This window comes from Theropithecus gelada, chromosome 8 (genome assembly GCF_003255815.1).
Source record: "Theropithecus gelada isolate Dixy chromosome 8, Tgel_1.0, whole genome shotgun sequence".
Classification (NCBI taxonomy): domain Eukaryota; kingdom Metazoa; phylum Chordata; class Mammalia; order Primates; family Cercopithecidae; genus Theropithecus; species Theropithecus gelada.
Genome location: NC_037676.1, coordinates 121992484 through 122004678, shown reverse-complemented (window position 1 = coordinate 122004678; position 12195 = coordinate 121992484). Strand labels below are relative to the sequence as shown.

The following is a 12195-nucleotide window of genomic DNA, read 5'->3' as shown; positions in this document are numbered from 1 at the left end:
GCACAATTCCTAGAGGAAAACTGCAGATTTGTGTCTTATATTTCTGATTGCCATAGCAAAGAGGGTTTTTAAGATTCATAAGACATGACAAAAACACACCAATTATTCAGAAGAAATATTATGTTTATTGGCAGTTAGATGTGAAAAAGACCTGTGAAAGATGTTACTTTTAAAGAGAACTTTGGGAAAGGCAGATAGCTAAGGCCTTTAGCATGCTCCTAGATCCTTCTGTTACTTATTTCTGAAATAACTTTCCTTCTTTAATGAACCAATAAAGCTAAAACAGAAATTAAATATAGCAGTTTTGAAATTAAAAGTGAAACTTCAAATTCAGTAGTAAATTTGATTTTACTATTGATTTTACATACAAGTATGTGTTAACACAGAGAAGTAATGTACTATACTATTTAATCACATTTTATTATTTTAAAGTTAAGGTGCCATGCCCTCCCTATTTTTGATTGAAGGAGTGTGTTTACAATGGTTGAGATTCAGCTCCTTTGAACTGTAGGGGAATGTAAGGAAAAGAAATACTTGGATAAGAGGCTGAAAGGCATTTCTATCTATTTTATCCAACTGTTAGCTGACATGTTACATTACGTATACTAACAATTTAAAAACATATTGGTTATGTAATATGTATAAGCAGCTGTCTTTTTGCTTTACAGTTTCTCAGTAAAATAATTCAGCACTTGAAATTTTCCTACATATATTTTGTGTGTGAATCTTATGGATTGTAGATAGATTGTAGATTGTCTCCACAGGAGCTACAGTGCTTCAGTGTTTTTGTTTTTGCTGTACTTCTCTTTTCTTAGAAAAAGTTAAATGTAGACTTTGTCAGGGAGACTTTAACCTACCGTGACTGATAGCTCTTTTTCCTCTTTGTTTTATTCCTAGATAGGCTTTGCCACTTTTTCTTTTTCTTTTTCTTTTTTTATTTAAGACCAAGTCTCGCTCTATCGTCCAAGCTGGAGTGCAATGGTGCTATCTCTGCTCACTGCAACCTTCGCCTCTAGGTTCAAGTGATTCTCCTGCCTCACCCTCCTGAGTAGCTGGGATTATAGGCACGTGCTACCACACCTGGCTAATTTTTGTATTTTTAGTAGAGACAGGGTTTCACCATGTTGGTCAGGTTGATCTCGAACTTGTGACCTTGTGATCTGCTTGCCTTGGCTTCCCAAAGTTCTGGGATTACAGGCGTGAGCCACTGCATCTGGCCAGGCTTTTCCACTTTGAGAAGCCCCCAACCTTTTTTTTGTTTGTTTGTTTGTTTTTTAAGACAGAGTCTTGTTCTGTTGTCCAGGCTGGAATGCAGTGGCACAATCTCAGCTCACTGCAACTTCCGCCTCCTGGATTCAAGCGATTCTCCTGCCTCAGCTTCCCTAGTAGCTGGTACTACGGGTGCGCGCCAGCACACCCAGCTAATTTTTTGTTTGTTTTTTGTTTTTGTTTTTGTATTTTTGGTAGAGACAGGGTTTCAGCCCATTGGCCAGGCTGGTCTCGAACTCCTGACCTCATGATCTGCCCGCCTCAGCCTCCCAAAGTGCTGGGATTACAGGCGTGAGCCACCACGTCCAGCCGAGAAGCCCCTTTTTATTTTACTTGAAATGTCCCAACTTTTCAGTGTCAAAAATGAGTTTAATTTCCACCAAGGAGTGGCAGCAGAAATGAAATTACCTATTTTAGTATATAAATGAAGTAATTATCCAGTTATAATTTTTTTTTTAAATTGCTGGGTTTGGTTTTTTTAATATTTTGTAGATTCTATATTTTAATGCAGACTTCTACATGGAGCTTTAACATTATTTCATTAATGTCATGTAATATAAATTGGTAATTCCCTTATTGATTATGGTTAAGTAATATCAATATTTTAACTCAGCTACAGTGATGCACTGCCAGTTGGTTTATTAGTATTAGAATTAAGTTATCTTAGAGTTGGAGGGACATTAGAGTTCATTTAGTCTAAAATTCAACATGAAGCCTTACTATATTTCATTTTCTGCTTGAATACTTCCAGTTCGGCAGGGCTCATAATATATTTTTCTTAATTTTTTTATTTTTATATTTTTAAAGACAGAGCCTTGCTCTGTCACCCAGGCTGGAATGCAGTGGTGCGATCATAGCTTACTACAGCCTTGAACTCCTGCACTCAAGCCATCCTCTGCCTTAGCTTCTCAAGTAGCTGGGACAATATGTGCCCGCCACCACGTTTGGTTAATTATTTTTTTTTTTATTTTTTACTGGATGCATGGTCTCACTATGTTGCCTAAACTGGTTTTGAACTCCTGGCCTCAAGTGGTCCTTCTGCCTTGGTCTCCCAAAGTGCCGCAGTTACAGGTGTGAGCCACCATGCCTGGTCCTCATTATATTTTAAAGCACCCCTTTCATTATTTCTAAATGCTGGAAAGTTCTTTATTACATTGAGCTACAGTTTGTTTTGTCTTAATAGTCACAAACTTAATCCTAACTAAATAAATACCTTTCCCCTAAGTTTTCTTTTCTTCAGGCTACAGAATTATTGAGATTATTCTCAACCATTCTTCATGTTAGAAACTCTTTCTCAATTTATTTCCATCCTCTTTGTCCTTCTCTGGATAATCTCAGATTTGATACTGTGTTTTCTTAAATGTGGTAATCCCTGAACTCTAGATATGGTTCTTCCTATTTGGACTAGATCAGTATATACATTTCAGTAGATCCATTTTGTCCTTTATCTAGATAAAGTATTTCTAGTAGCTTGAAACTCATTTGCCTTTTAAAAGTTGTTTTAGAATTAAAAATCACAAACCAAATATCCACTGTCCTCAAGAGAATCGCCTAACACCCACAAGGATTCTTGCAAACTCACGGTAAAGGGGTGGAAAAACATATACCATGCAAATAGAAACCAAAATCAAGCAGGAGTAGCTGTTCTTTTATATCAGATAAAACACATTAAAGCAACATGAATAGACTTTTGTTAAAAGAAGATATACAAATAGCCAACACATATTAAAAAAATTCTCAACATCACTAATGATCAGGGAAATGCAAATTAAAACCACAATGACATACCCCTTATCCCAGCCAGAATGGCCATTATGAAAAAGTAAAAACAAAGAAAAAAAGCCATATGTGTTGGCATGGATATGATGAAAAGGGAATGCTTATACACTGCTGGTGAGAGTGTAAATGAGTACAACCTGTGTGGAAAACAGTACGGAGAGTTCAAGTAGATCTACCATTTGATCTAGCGTTCTCACTACTGGCTATCTATTCAAAGGAAAATAAGTCCCTATGTCAAAAAAGACATCTACATGTCTATGTTTATTGCAGCACGATTCACAATTGCAAAGATATGGAACGAGTCTAAGTCCACATTAACTGATGAGTGGATAAAGGAAATGTGGTGTGTATACACATGTGTATACATACACACACACCACATATATATACACACACATACACACATATATACATACATACACACACACACACCCCCCCCATGGGATACTACTCAGCCATAAAAAAGTAATGAAATGTCTTTTGTAGCAACATGGCTGGAACTGGAGGCCACTATTCTGAGTGAAGTAACTCGGAAATGGAAAATCAAATACCATATGTTCTCATTTTTTATTTGTATGTTGAAATCTAAACCATCAGAGTATTCGAGACTAAGCTATGGGTATGTGAAGACATACAGAGTGATATGTCTGGATATTGGAGACTCAGAAGCAGGGAGGAGGGAGAGATTTTTAAAATGACATATTGGGTACAATGTACACTACTTGGGCAACAGGTACACTAAAATCTCAGACTTTCCTTTTGTAGAATTCATCTATGTAACCAAAAACCACTTGTACACAAAAAGCTATTGAAATTAAAAAAAAAAAAAAAATGAGGCAGCAATCACCTTCTGCTTCCTGCCTTGAGCTATCTATTCATGCCTTGAAACTTCTTGTTATGGCCCAGGTAGTTAGTTAACCTAACAGTGTCACATAGGATACTATAACCCAGACCCTATAGCTTAAAAATGTGTAACCAATCACTAATCAATGTTATTTCTTTAAACCCGTGAGAATCCCTGACAGACTGTTTTGTGTCAACCCACTTCCTGTCCCTCTTTTTTGTCTTTAAAAACTTGGATGCAACAGAGTTTAAATGGAGGTCATATCCAAGGTTACTTGGATAAGTCTTCTGAGCAGCTGTTGTCACTTTGGCTCACATAAACTCTCTAAATTTAAAAAAAAAAAAAAGTTGCATTAGTAGTTGGATCAAATTTGAACTTGTAAGCAGTGAAACCCTTAGGTTTTTTCATAGGAAAACTTGGTAAGGTAGATTTTTCACTCAGCAGCCTTATGTCACGGTTCCAGGTTAAATTTTGTTTTGCTTATTTTTAGAGTCATCCTTATTCATTGTGGTTTTGGCTTATTACTTGCATTTTCAGTTTGTGAAAATGTATCGAGCTGTTGGCTAGGGTGTATGTAGCTTTCTGATTTACTTCCATAAAAGTTTACTTTTATAAAAAAATTTTTAAATAGAGGGAAAGTTTACAAATAATTGAAACTGAAGTTTTATAAAATCTGCACCTATAGTTTTAAGAGGCAAATGTTCTTTATTTGATAAAGGATTTTCAGATTATATTAATTTAATATGGATATTTAAAATTCTTAGAGAAAATTATATCTATTCCCTTAATTTACTAATTTTTCAATATCTATAGCGTTTCTTCTAAGTTGCATTGTAAGGAAGATTGAGAGATGGGGATGGTAGGGGTTATAGGGCAAGGACATATTAATTACTTTGTAGTCATTATTATTCTGAAGATTGAAAACACATTATAATTTTATACTGTAATTTTTGACTTCTGTGAAGTTATGAAAGAAAACATTTGATTTGTATATTGAAATGTAAACCATCAGATTATTTGAGACTGACTTCCCAGTTGATTCCATTTATAATAACTCATTTTATTTGGACCACTTCACCTTTTCTCAGGAAATGAGGAGATTAAATGAAAATAATTTCCCATAAAAAAAACTAATAACTCTAATATGTAATGTTTAAATCTGGCTTTCTTTTTATATAATAGTTATTTTATTTTTGCATTTCCCTGATAACTTGGGGGGGAATACAGGTTTTACAATCATCAAATTTTATGTTTTTGAAATTTTATTGAAAATAAATTATACTCTGTAGATAAAACAGTCGTTAAATTAGATGGTGCGTGCGTTAAGTGCTGACAAGGATTTGGAGCAACTGGCACGTTCAGATCTTGCTGCTAGCGATGCAGAATGGTACTACTCTTCTGAGAGTTTTGTAGATTTTTAGAAAGTTAAATGTGTTTACCATATGACTCAGTAGTCCCACTGTTAGGTATTTGTACTACAGAGATGAAGCTTATATTCACACAAAAACCTGTACACAAGTGTTCATAACAGTTTTATTTCATACTTCCAAAGCGGAAAATAACCTAAATGCCCTTCAGCTGGTCAATGGATCAACAAATTGTTACAGTCTCTACAATATAATACCACTCAATGGCAAAAGGATCAAATTATTAATATATGTAACAACTTGGATGAATTTCAAAAACCTAGTGACACAAGCCAGTCTCAAAAGGTAGCATTCTATGTGATTCCATTTATTTGACAAAAGGATAGCATAAGGGACTTTTTGGGGATGACAGAACTGTTCTATATCCTGATTTTGGTGGTTAACTGAATCTGTACATATGTTGAATTTTATACAACTGTAGACCCCCAGAAAAGGTTTTTTTTTTTTTGTATGATAATTTAAAAAAAACCCCACAGGTGTACCTCCTTTTATTGTGCTTTGCTCTATTGTGCCTCGCAGATACTGTTTTTTCACAAATTGAAGGTTTGTGATAACCTTGCATCAAGAAAGTTTATCAGTGCCGTTTTTCCAACAACACATGCTCATTTCATGTCTCCATGTCACATTTTTGTAATTCTTGCAATATTTCAAACTTTTTCATTATTATATCTGTTAAGGTAATCTGTGATCAGAGATCTTTGATATTACAATTGTAATTGTTTTGGGGATGTATCAGATGGCAAACTTAAATCATAAACATTGTGTGTGTTCTGACTACTCTGTGGACCAGCTGTTCCCTGTCTCTTTCCCCCTCCTTGGGCCTCCCTATTTGCTGAGACACACAATATTGAAATTAGGTCAATTAATAACCCTACAATGGCCTCTGAACATGCAAGTGAAAGGAAGAGCCTCATATCTCTCACCTTGAACCAAAAGCTATAGAAATGGTGAAGCTTAGGGAGGAAGGCCAAAAGCTGGGCCTCTTGGCGCCAGTTAGCTAAGTTGTGACTGCAAAGGAAAAGTTCTTAAAGGAAATTAAAAGTACTGCTCCAATGAATACACAAATGATAAGAAAATGGAACAGCCTTATTGCTGATGTGGAGAAGGTTTTAAAGATCTGGATAGAAGATCAAACAGCCACACCATCCCTTAAGGCCAAGCCTAATCCAGAGCAAGACCCTAACTCTCTTCAGTTCTGTGAATGCTGAGAGGTGAGGAAGCCGCAGAAGAACATTTTGAAGCTAGGAGAGGCTGGTTCATGAGGTTTAAGAAAAGAAACTTTGTCCATAAAATGAAAGTGCAAGGTGAAGCAACAAGTGCTGATATAGAAGCTACAGCAAGTTATCTAGAAGATTTAGCTAAGGTTTTTGATGAAGGTTGCTACACTAAGCAACAGATTTTCAGTGTAGATGAAACAACCTTCTACTAGAAGAAGATGCTATCTAGAACTTTCCCAGCTAAAAAGAAGTCAGTGCCTGGCTTCAAAGGACAGGCTGACTCTTTTATTAGGGGCTAATGCAGCTGGGGACTTTTAAGTTAAAGCCAATGCTCATTTACCATTCCAAAAAATCCTGCAGCCCTTAACAATTATGCTAAATCTATTCTGCCTGTTCTCTGTAAATGAAGCAACAAAGCCTGGATGACAACAGGTGTTCACAGTATGGCTTACTGAATTGAATATTTTAAGCCCACTGTTGAGATTTCTGGTCAGAACAAGAGTCCTTTTAATATGGTACTGCTTATTGACAAGACACCTGGTTACCCAAGAGCTCTGATGGAGATGTACTAGGAGATTAATACTGTTTTTATGTGTGCTAACGTAACATCTATTCTGCAGCCTGTAGATTAAGGAGTAATTTCTACTTTCAAGTCTTATTATTTAAGAAATGCATTTCATAAGGCTATAGCTGCCATAGGTAGTGATTCCTCTGAGGCATCTGGACAAAGTCAGTTGAAACCCTGAAAAGGATTCACCATTCTGGATGCCATTAAGGACATTGATGATTTAGGGAGGAGATCAAAACATCAACATGAACAAGAGTTTGGAAGAAGTAGCTTCCAAACCTCATGGATGACTTTGAGGGATTTAGAGAAGGAAGTAACTGCAGTTGTGGTAGAAATAGCAATGAAACTAGAATTAGAAGTGGAGCCTGAAGGGAAGACTGAATTGCTGCAATCTTATGATACAACTTTAATGGATGGAGGGGTTGCTGCTTATGGATGAGCAAAGAAACTGGTTTCTTGAGATGGGATCTACTGGTGAAGATGCTCTGAACATTTTTGGAATGTCAGTGTTCATTGTCAACAATATTTACTTAACAGAAATAAATTATTAAAATATATTGAGAAGTCTTTTCACTTTCAGAACTCTATGCTTTGTAGTTGTTACCTTGAATAGTTGTTAAAGCCATAGTTATGTTATATCCTTCGTAATTGGTAGAGAAATGGATGAAGATGGAGAAGGAATGACCTCTGTCAAGTTAAGAGTCTATAGCCTTAATGTTTCTTTAATGGCTTTTCCCATTTTATTTTTCCTTTGATTATTCCATAGAGTATTTGGAACTTGTCTTTTTATTTTTATTTTTTAATTTTTTTGAGACAGAGTCTCACTCTGTTGCCCAGGTTGGAGTGGAGTGGTGCAGTCTCAGCTCACTGCAACTTCTGCCTCCTGGGCTCCAGCGATTCTCGTGCCTCAGCCTCCCGAGTAACTGGGATTACAGGCATGCACCACCATGCCTGGCTAATTTTTGTATTTTTAGTAGAGACAGGGTTTTGTCATATTGGCCGGGCTGGACTCGAACTCCTGGCCTCAGGTGACTCACCACCTCTGCCTCCCAAAGTGCTGGGATTATAGGCGTGAGCCACCGTGCCCAGCTCAAACTTGTCTTTTAACTAGATGAAAAAATTATTAAGCTATGGGAATGTCACTAATTTCACCTTGTGGCTACACCTAATGACAGGATGGCAGACACAAAGGTGTACAATAAGGATGTGGCTCATGGTGTTTGTGTATTTCATCTTGTATTCTTGCCCTTCCCATTCCATATCTTTTTTCTGTCTTTCATTTCTTTTGTATTTTTTTTAACTAATTTCAGCGAGGAAATGTAATATGTGCATATATACACATATAAGTTGCTTTTATGGGGTACAGTTTAAAAACCAGTTGAGAACAACATTTTCACATTTCCGTAAGACTTCATCGTATTGTTTTCATCAAATGGGAAATAAGGTCAGATAACTGTGGAACAAATATTTATGTAGTAGTCTCTCGTGACATAGTGAATATAACAGTGAGTCTGCTGAAAATTCTCTGCTTCATTAAACTTACATTGTGATGCACTAATGGGTGGAGGTAGGTGCTATTACATTGTGAGGAATTGAGTCCCATCCTGATTTGTTTTCGACGTCTTAATTTTTGTCAAATTATAAAGCTTGTTGAATCCATTCAATTTTTTGCCAGATTGATAGGGAATAATTATTTATTCAATTCTTCACGTATTCTTTACATTTATATCAAAATAGTATAGTGGCTTTGGCATTCCAAAATTAACAAAGAATGTGATAGTCATAGTAATAGTCATGTAACTTGGTGAGTAGAATATATATTCTGTTGTATTCATAGTTTAATAGTTTTTAACATGGTGAGTAGAACAAACCATTACTTGGCTAAAGAGTGTTTTTAGGAATTATATAAGAAGATAAAATGCTTACAAACAATTGGTATCAACTGATATTTAAGAAAATGCTCAGAGGCCGGGTGTGGTGGCTCATGCCTGTAATCAGAGGCACTTTGGGAGGCTAAGGAGAATGGGTCACTAGAGGTTAAGAGTTCGAGACCAGCCTGACCAACATGGTGAAACACCATCTCTACTAAAAATACAAAAATTAGCCGGTTGTGGTGATGGGTGCCTGTAATCCCAGCTACTCGGGAGGCTGAGGGACAAGAATGCTTGAACCTGGGAGGTGGAGGTTGCAGTGAGTTGAGATGGTGCCACTGAACTCTGGCCTGGGTAACAGAGTGAGACTTCATCTCAAAAAAAAAAAGGAAAAAGAAAATGCTTGGTAAGATATATACCTTATTATCTTACTATTAAAAGTTGGCTCTTTTTTTTCCCCAGGAGAAACCTCAATTATTTTTCCAATGCGTATGCAGCTGCAGTTAGTGCGGTGGACCCTGATGCAGGAAATGGAGAACTTTGCATTAAGGTTCCATCAGAGCTGTGGAAACACGTTGATGGTAAAGCACCAAGAATATATTGACTGTATACTAAAATCATGTTAGATTCAGAGACTAGAGAATTTTACATGAAGACTAATGATGCTGGCCAGGCATGGTGCCTCATACCAGTAATCCCAGCACTTTGGGAGGCCAAGGCGGGCGGATCACCTAAGATTAGGAGTTCAAGACCAGCCTGGCTAACGTGGCAAAACCCCGTCTCTACTAAAAATACAAAAATTAGCCAGGCATGGTGGTGGGCGCCTGTAATCCCAGCTACTCAGGAGGCTGAGGCAGGAGAATTGCTTGAACCCAGAAGGTGGAGAGTGCAGTAAGCTGAGATTGCACCCCTGCACTCAAGCCTGTGCAACAGAGTGAGACTCCGTCTAATAAAAAAAAGACAAACACCAATGATGTCAAAATTGTAAATTAACCAGTTGAAATATACAGAATGGGTTGGAAGCCCTTTTTCTTTTTAAGGATCACTGGCTAACAGGATAATATCAGTTCAGGGCTGTGAAAAAAGCAATTTATTTCACCGTTTTTTAAAGCAAAAAAAAATTTTTTTTTTTTTTTTTGAGACGGAGTTTTGCTCTCCTCACCCAGGGTGGAGTGTAATGGTGCAATCTTGGCTCACTGCAACCTCCACCTCCCAAGTTCAAGCGATTCTCCTGCCGCAGCCACTGAGTAACTGGGATTACAGGCTCCTGCCACCACGCCTGGCTAATTTTTGTATTTTTAGAGGAGACGGGGTTTTACCATGTTGGCCAGACTGGTCTCGAACTCCTCACCTCAGGTGATCCGCCTGCTTTGGCCTCCCAAAGTGCTGGGATTACAGGGGTGAGCCACTGCACCTGGCGGTGAAAAATATTTTTAAAAAATCATGTAGATAGAACCGTTTGTCAAGATTTGAGAACCCGCACAATATCAAATTAGTTTAGAATTATAGCATTTTGTAGCAGGAAAGATCCTGAAAAATCTGGTTCAATTCCTTCTTTTTACAGAAGAGTAATCTGAAGTCTAATGAGAGTGAGTAACCTGCTGAACTTCACTTAGCAAATTATTGGTGGAGTTAAAGCTAAAACACAGGGTTCCTGATACTCAGTCTGCAGACTTTTTAAACCTTCTTTGTGCCTTGTATAAAGTTTTAGCCACTGTAATATTGTACATTAGCTTCTGCCTTGCTTATTTAGCCTTATAAAAATCAAGATAAGGAAGTAAAAGACTTCTTGTTTTGTTTATTGCTTTCTGTTGTGGGTGCTGGGGGCGGGATAGGGTTTGTGGAGGAACTTACCCTAATTTAGGGGACAGACGTGGAAGTCGTCATTGCCTTTTTAGTGTTTGGAGATAGTGCATATGATTGTAATGCTTGGAGGGAAATTAGAATCTTACGAAAGCAATGCAGTTTACCGTGAAGAAATCAAGCGTAACAAAATACATGATAATAATGCAAATTCTCGAGTAGTGTTCCCTACTCTACCTCTCTTCCTTGTACTCCCCAAAGTCACCTAGGGTTAATTTTGCAGGAGAATGTAATAGGAGAAAGAACTTGAAAAGTAAGTGTTAGTCCGTTTTCATGCTGCTGATAAAAGACATACCTCAGACTAGGAACAAAAAGAGGTTTAATGAACTTACAGTTCCGCGTGGCTGGGGAGACCTCACAATCTTGGCAGAAGGCAAGTAGAAGCAAGTCATGTCTTCTGCAGATGGTGGCCAGCAAAAAGAGAGAGAGAGCTTGTGCAGGGAAACTCCCATTTTGAAAACCATCAGATCTTGTGACACTTATTCACTGTCGTGAGAATAGCACGGGAAAGACTTGCCCCGGTGATTCAATTACCTCCTACCGGGTCCCTCCCATACCATGTGGGAGTTATGGGAGCTACAAGATTTGGGTGGGAACACAGAGCCAAACTGTATCAGTAAGTTTGGGATTGGATTTGGAAGGTGTAAGTGTGCAGTGTGGGAGTTTTGGACTTTTTAGGCATTGTACGTTGTCAGAAATGTTGAGAGGAGGATATGGCGTAACCAAAGGTGTATTTTGGGAAAATAATACAAGCAATAGTTATAATTGATTGGAGGTAGAAATACCAATAGTAGCAGCCTGTTGAGTTAATATAGGCAGACATATGGTAAAAGTCTAAACTAGGGTAAGTAGTATGGTTTTTCATATAAATCTCAGTCCTCAATTCCATTTCATGTTCAGCATTAAATCTTTGTCTTTATTATATAGACCACTGTACTTATTTATGTATCAATGTGTGTGTATGTTTATTTGTTGCAGAGTTAAAGGTCCTGAAGATACACATCAATTTTTCTCTGGATCAGCCCAAAGGAGGTCTTCATTTTGTGGTACCCAGTGTAGAGGGAAGTATGGCAGAGAGAGGTGCTCATGTTTTCTCTTGTGGCTATCAAAATTCTACAAGGTAGATTATAGATTCTTAAATATTTCAATTAATTTTTAAATTGCATTTTTTATGTATAAACAAGGCATACATTTGGTGTAAAACAAGAAATACTAGTTTTATTCCCTCCCAAATTCAGAGTTCTTTCAAATTACTTTGTTAGTCATTCCTCCTAAACAAAAATTTTTTTTTTGAGACAGTCTTGCTCTGTCACCCTTGTTGGGGTGCATTGGGGTGCTATCTCTGCTCACTGCAACC

The 12195-nt window shown here is 37.3% G+C and overlaps 1 protein-coding gene across 2 annotated transcripts in view; it reads left to right on the top strand.

Moving 5' to 3' along the window:
• The window catches only part of TAF2 (TATA-box binding protein associated factor 2), a 105154-nt gene that overhangs the window by 15765 nt on the left and 77194 nt on the right, over window positions 1–12195 (top strand). For both annotated transcript variants that reach the window (XM_025394723.1, XM_025394724.1), the window contains exons 4-5: window positions 9438–9556; window positions 11817–11958. In XM_025394723.1, coding sequence (XP_025250508.1) covers window positions 9438–9556; window positions 11817–11958 — 261 coding nt within the window. The remainder of the gene's footprint in view (window positions 1–9437; window positions 9557–11816; window positions 11959–12195) is intronic.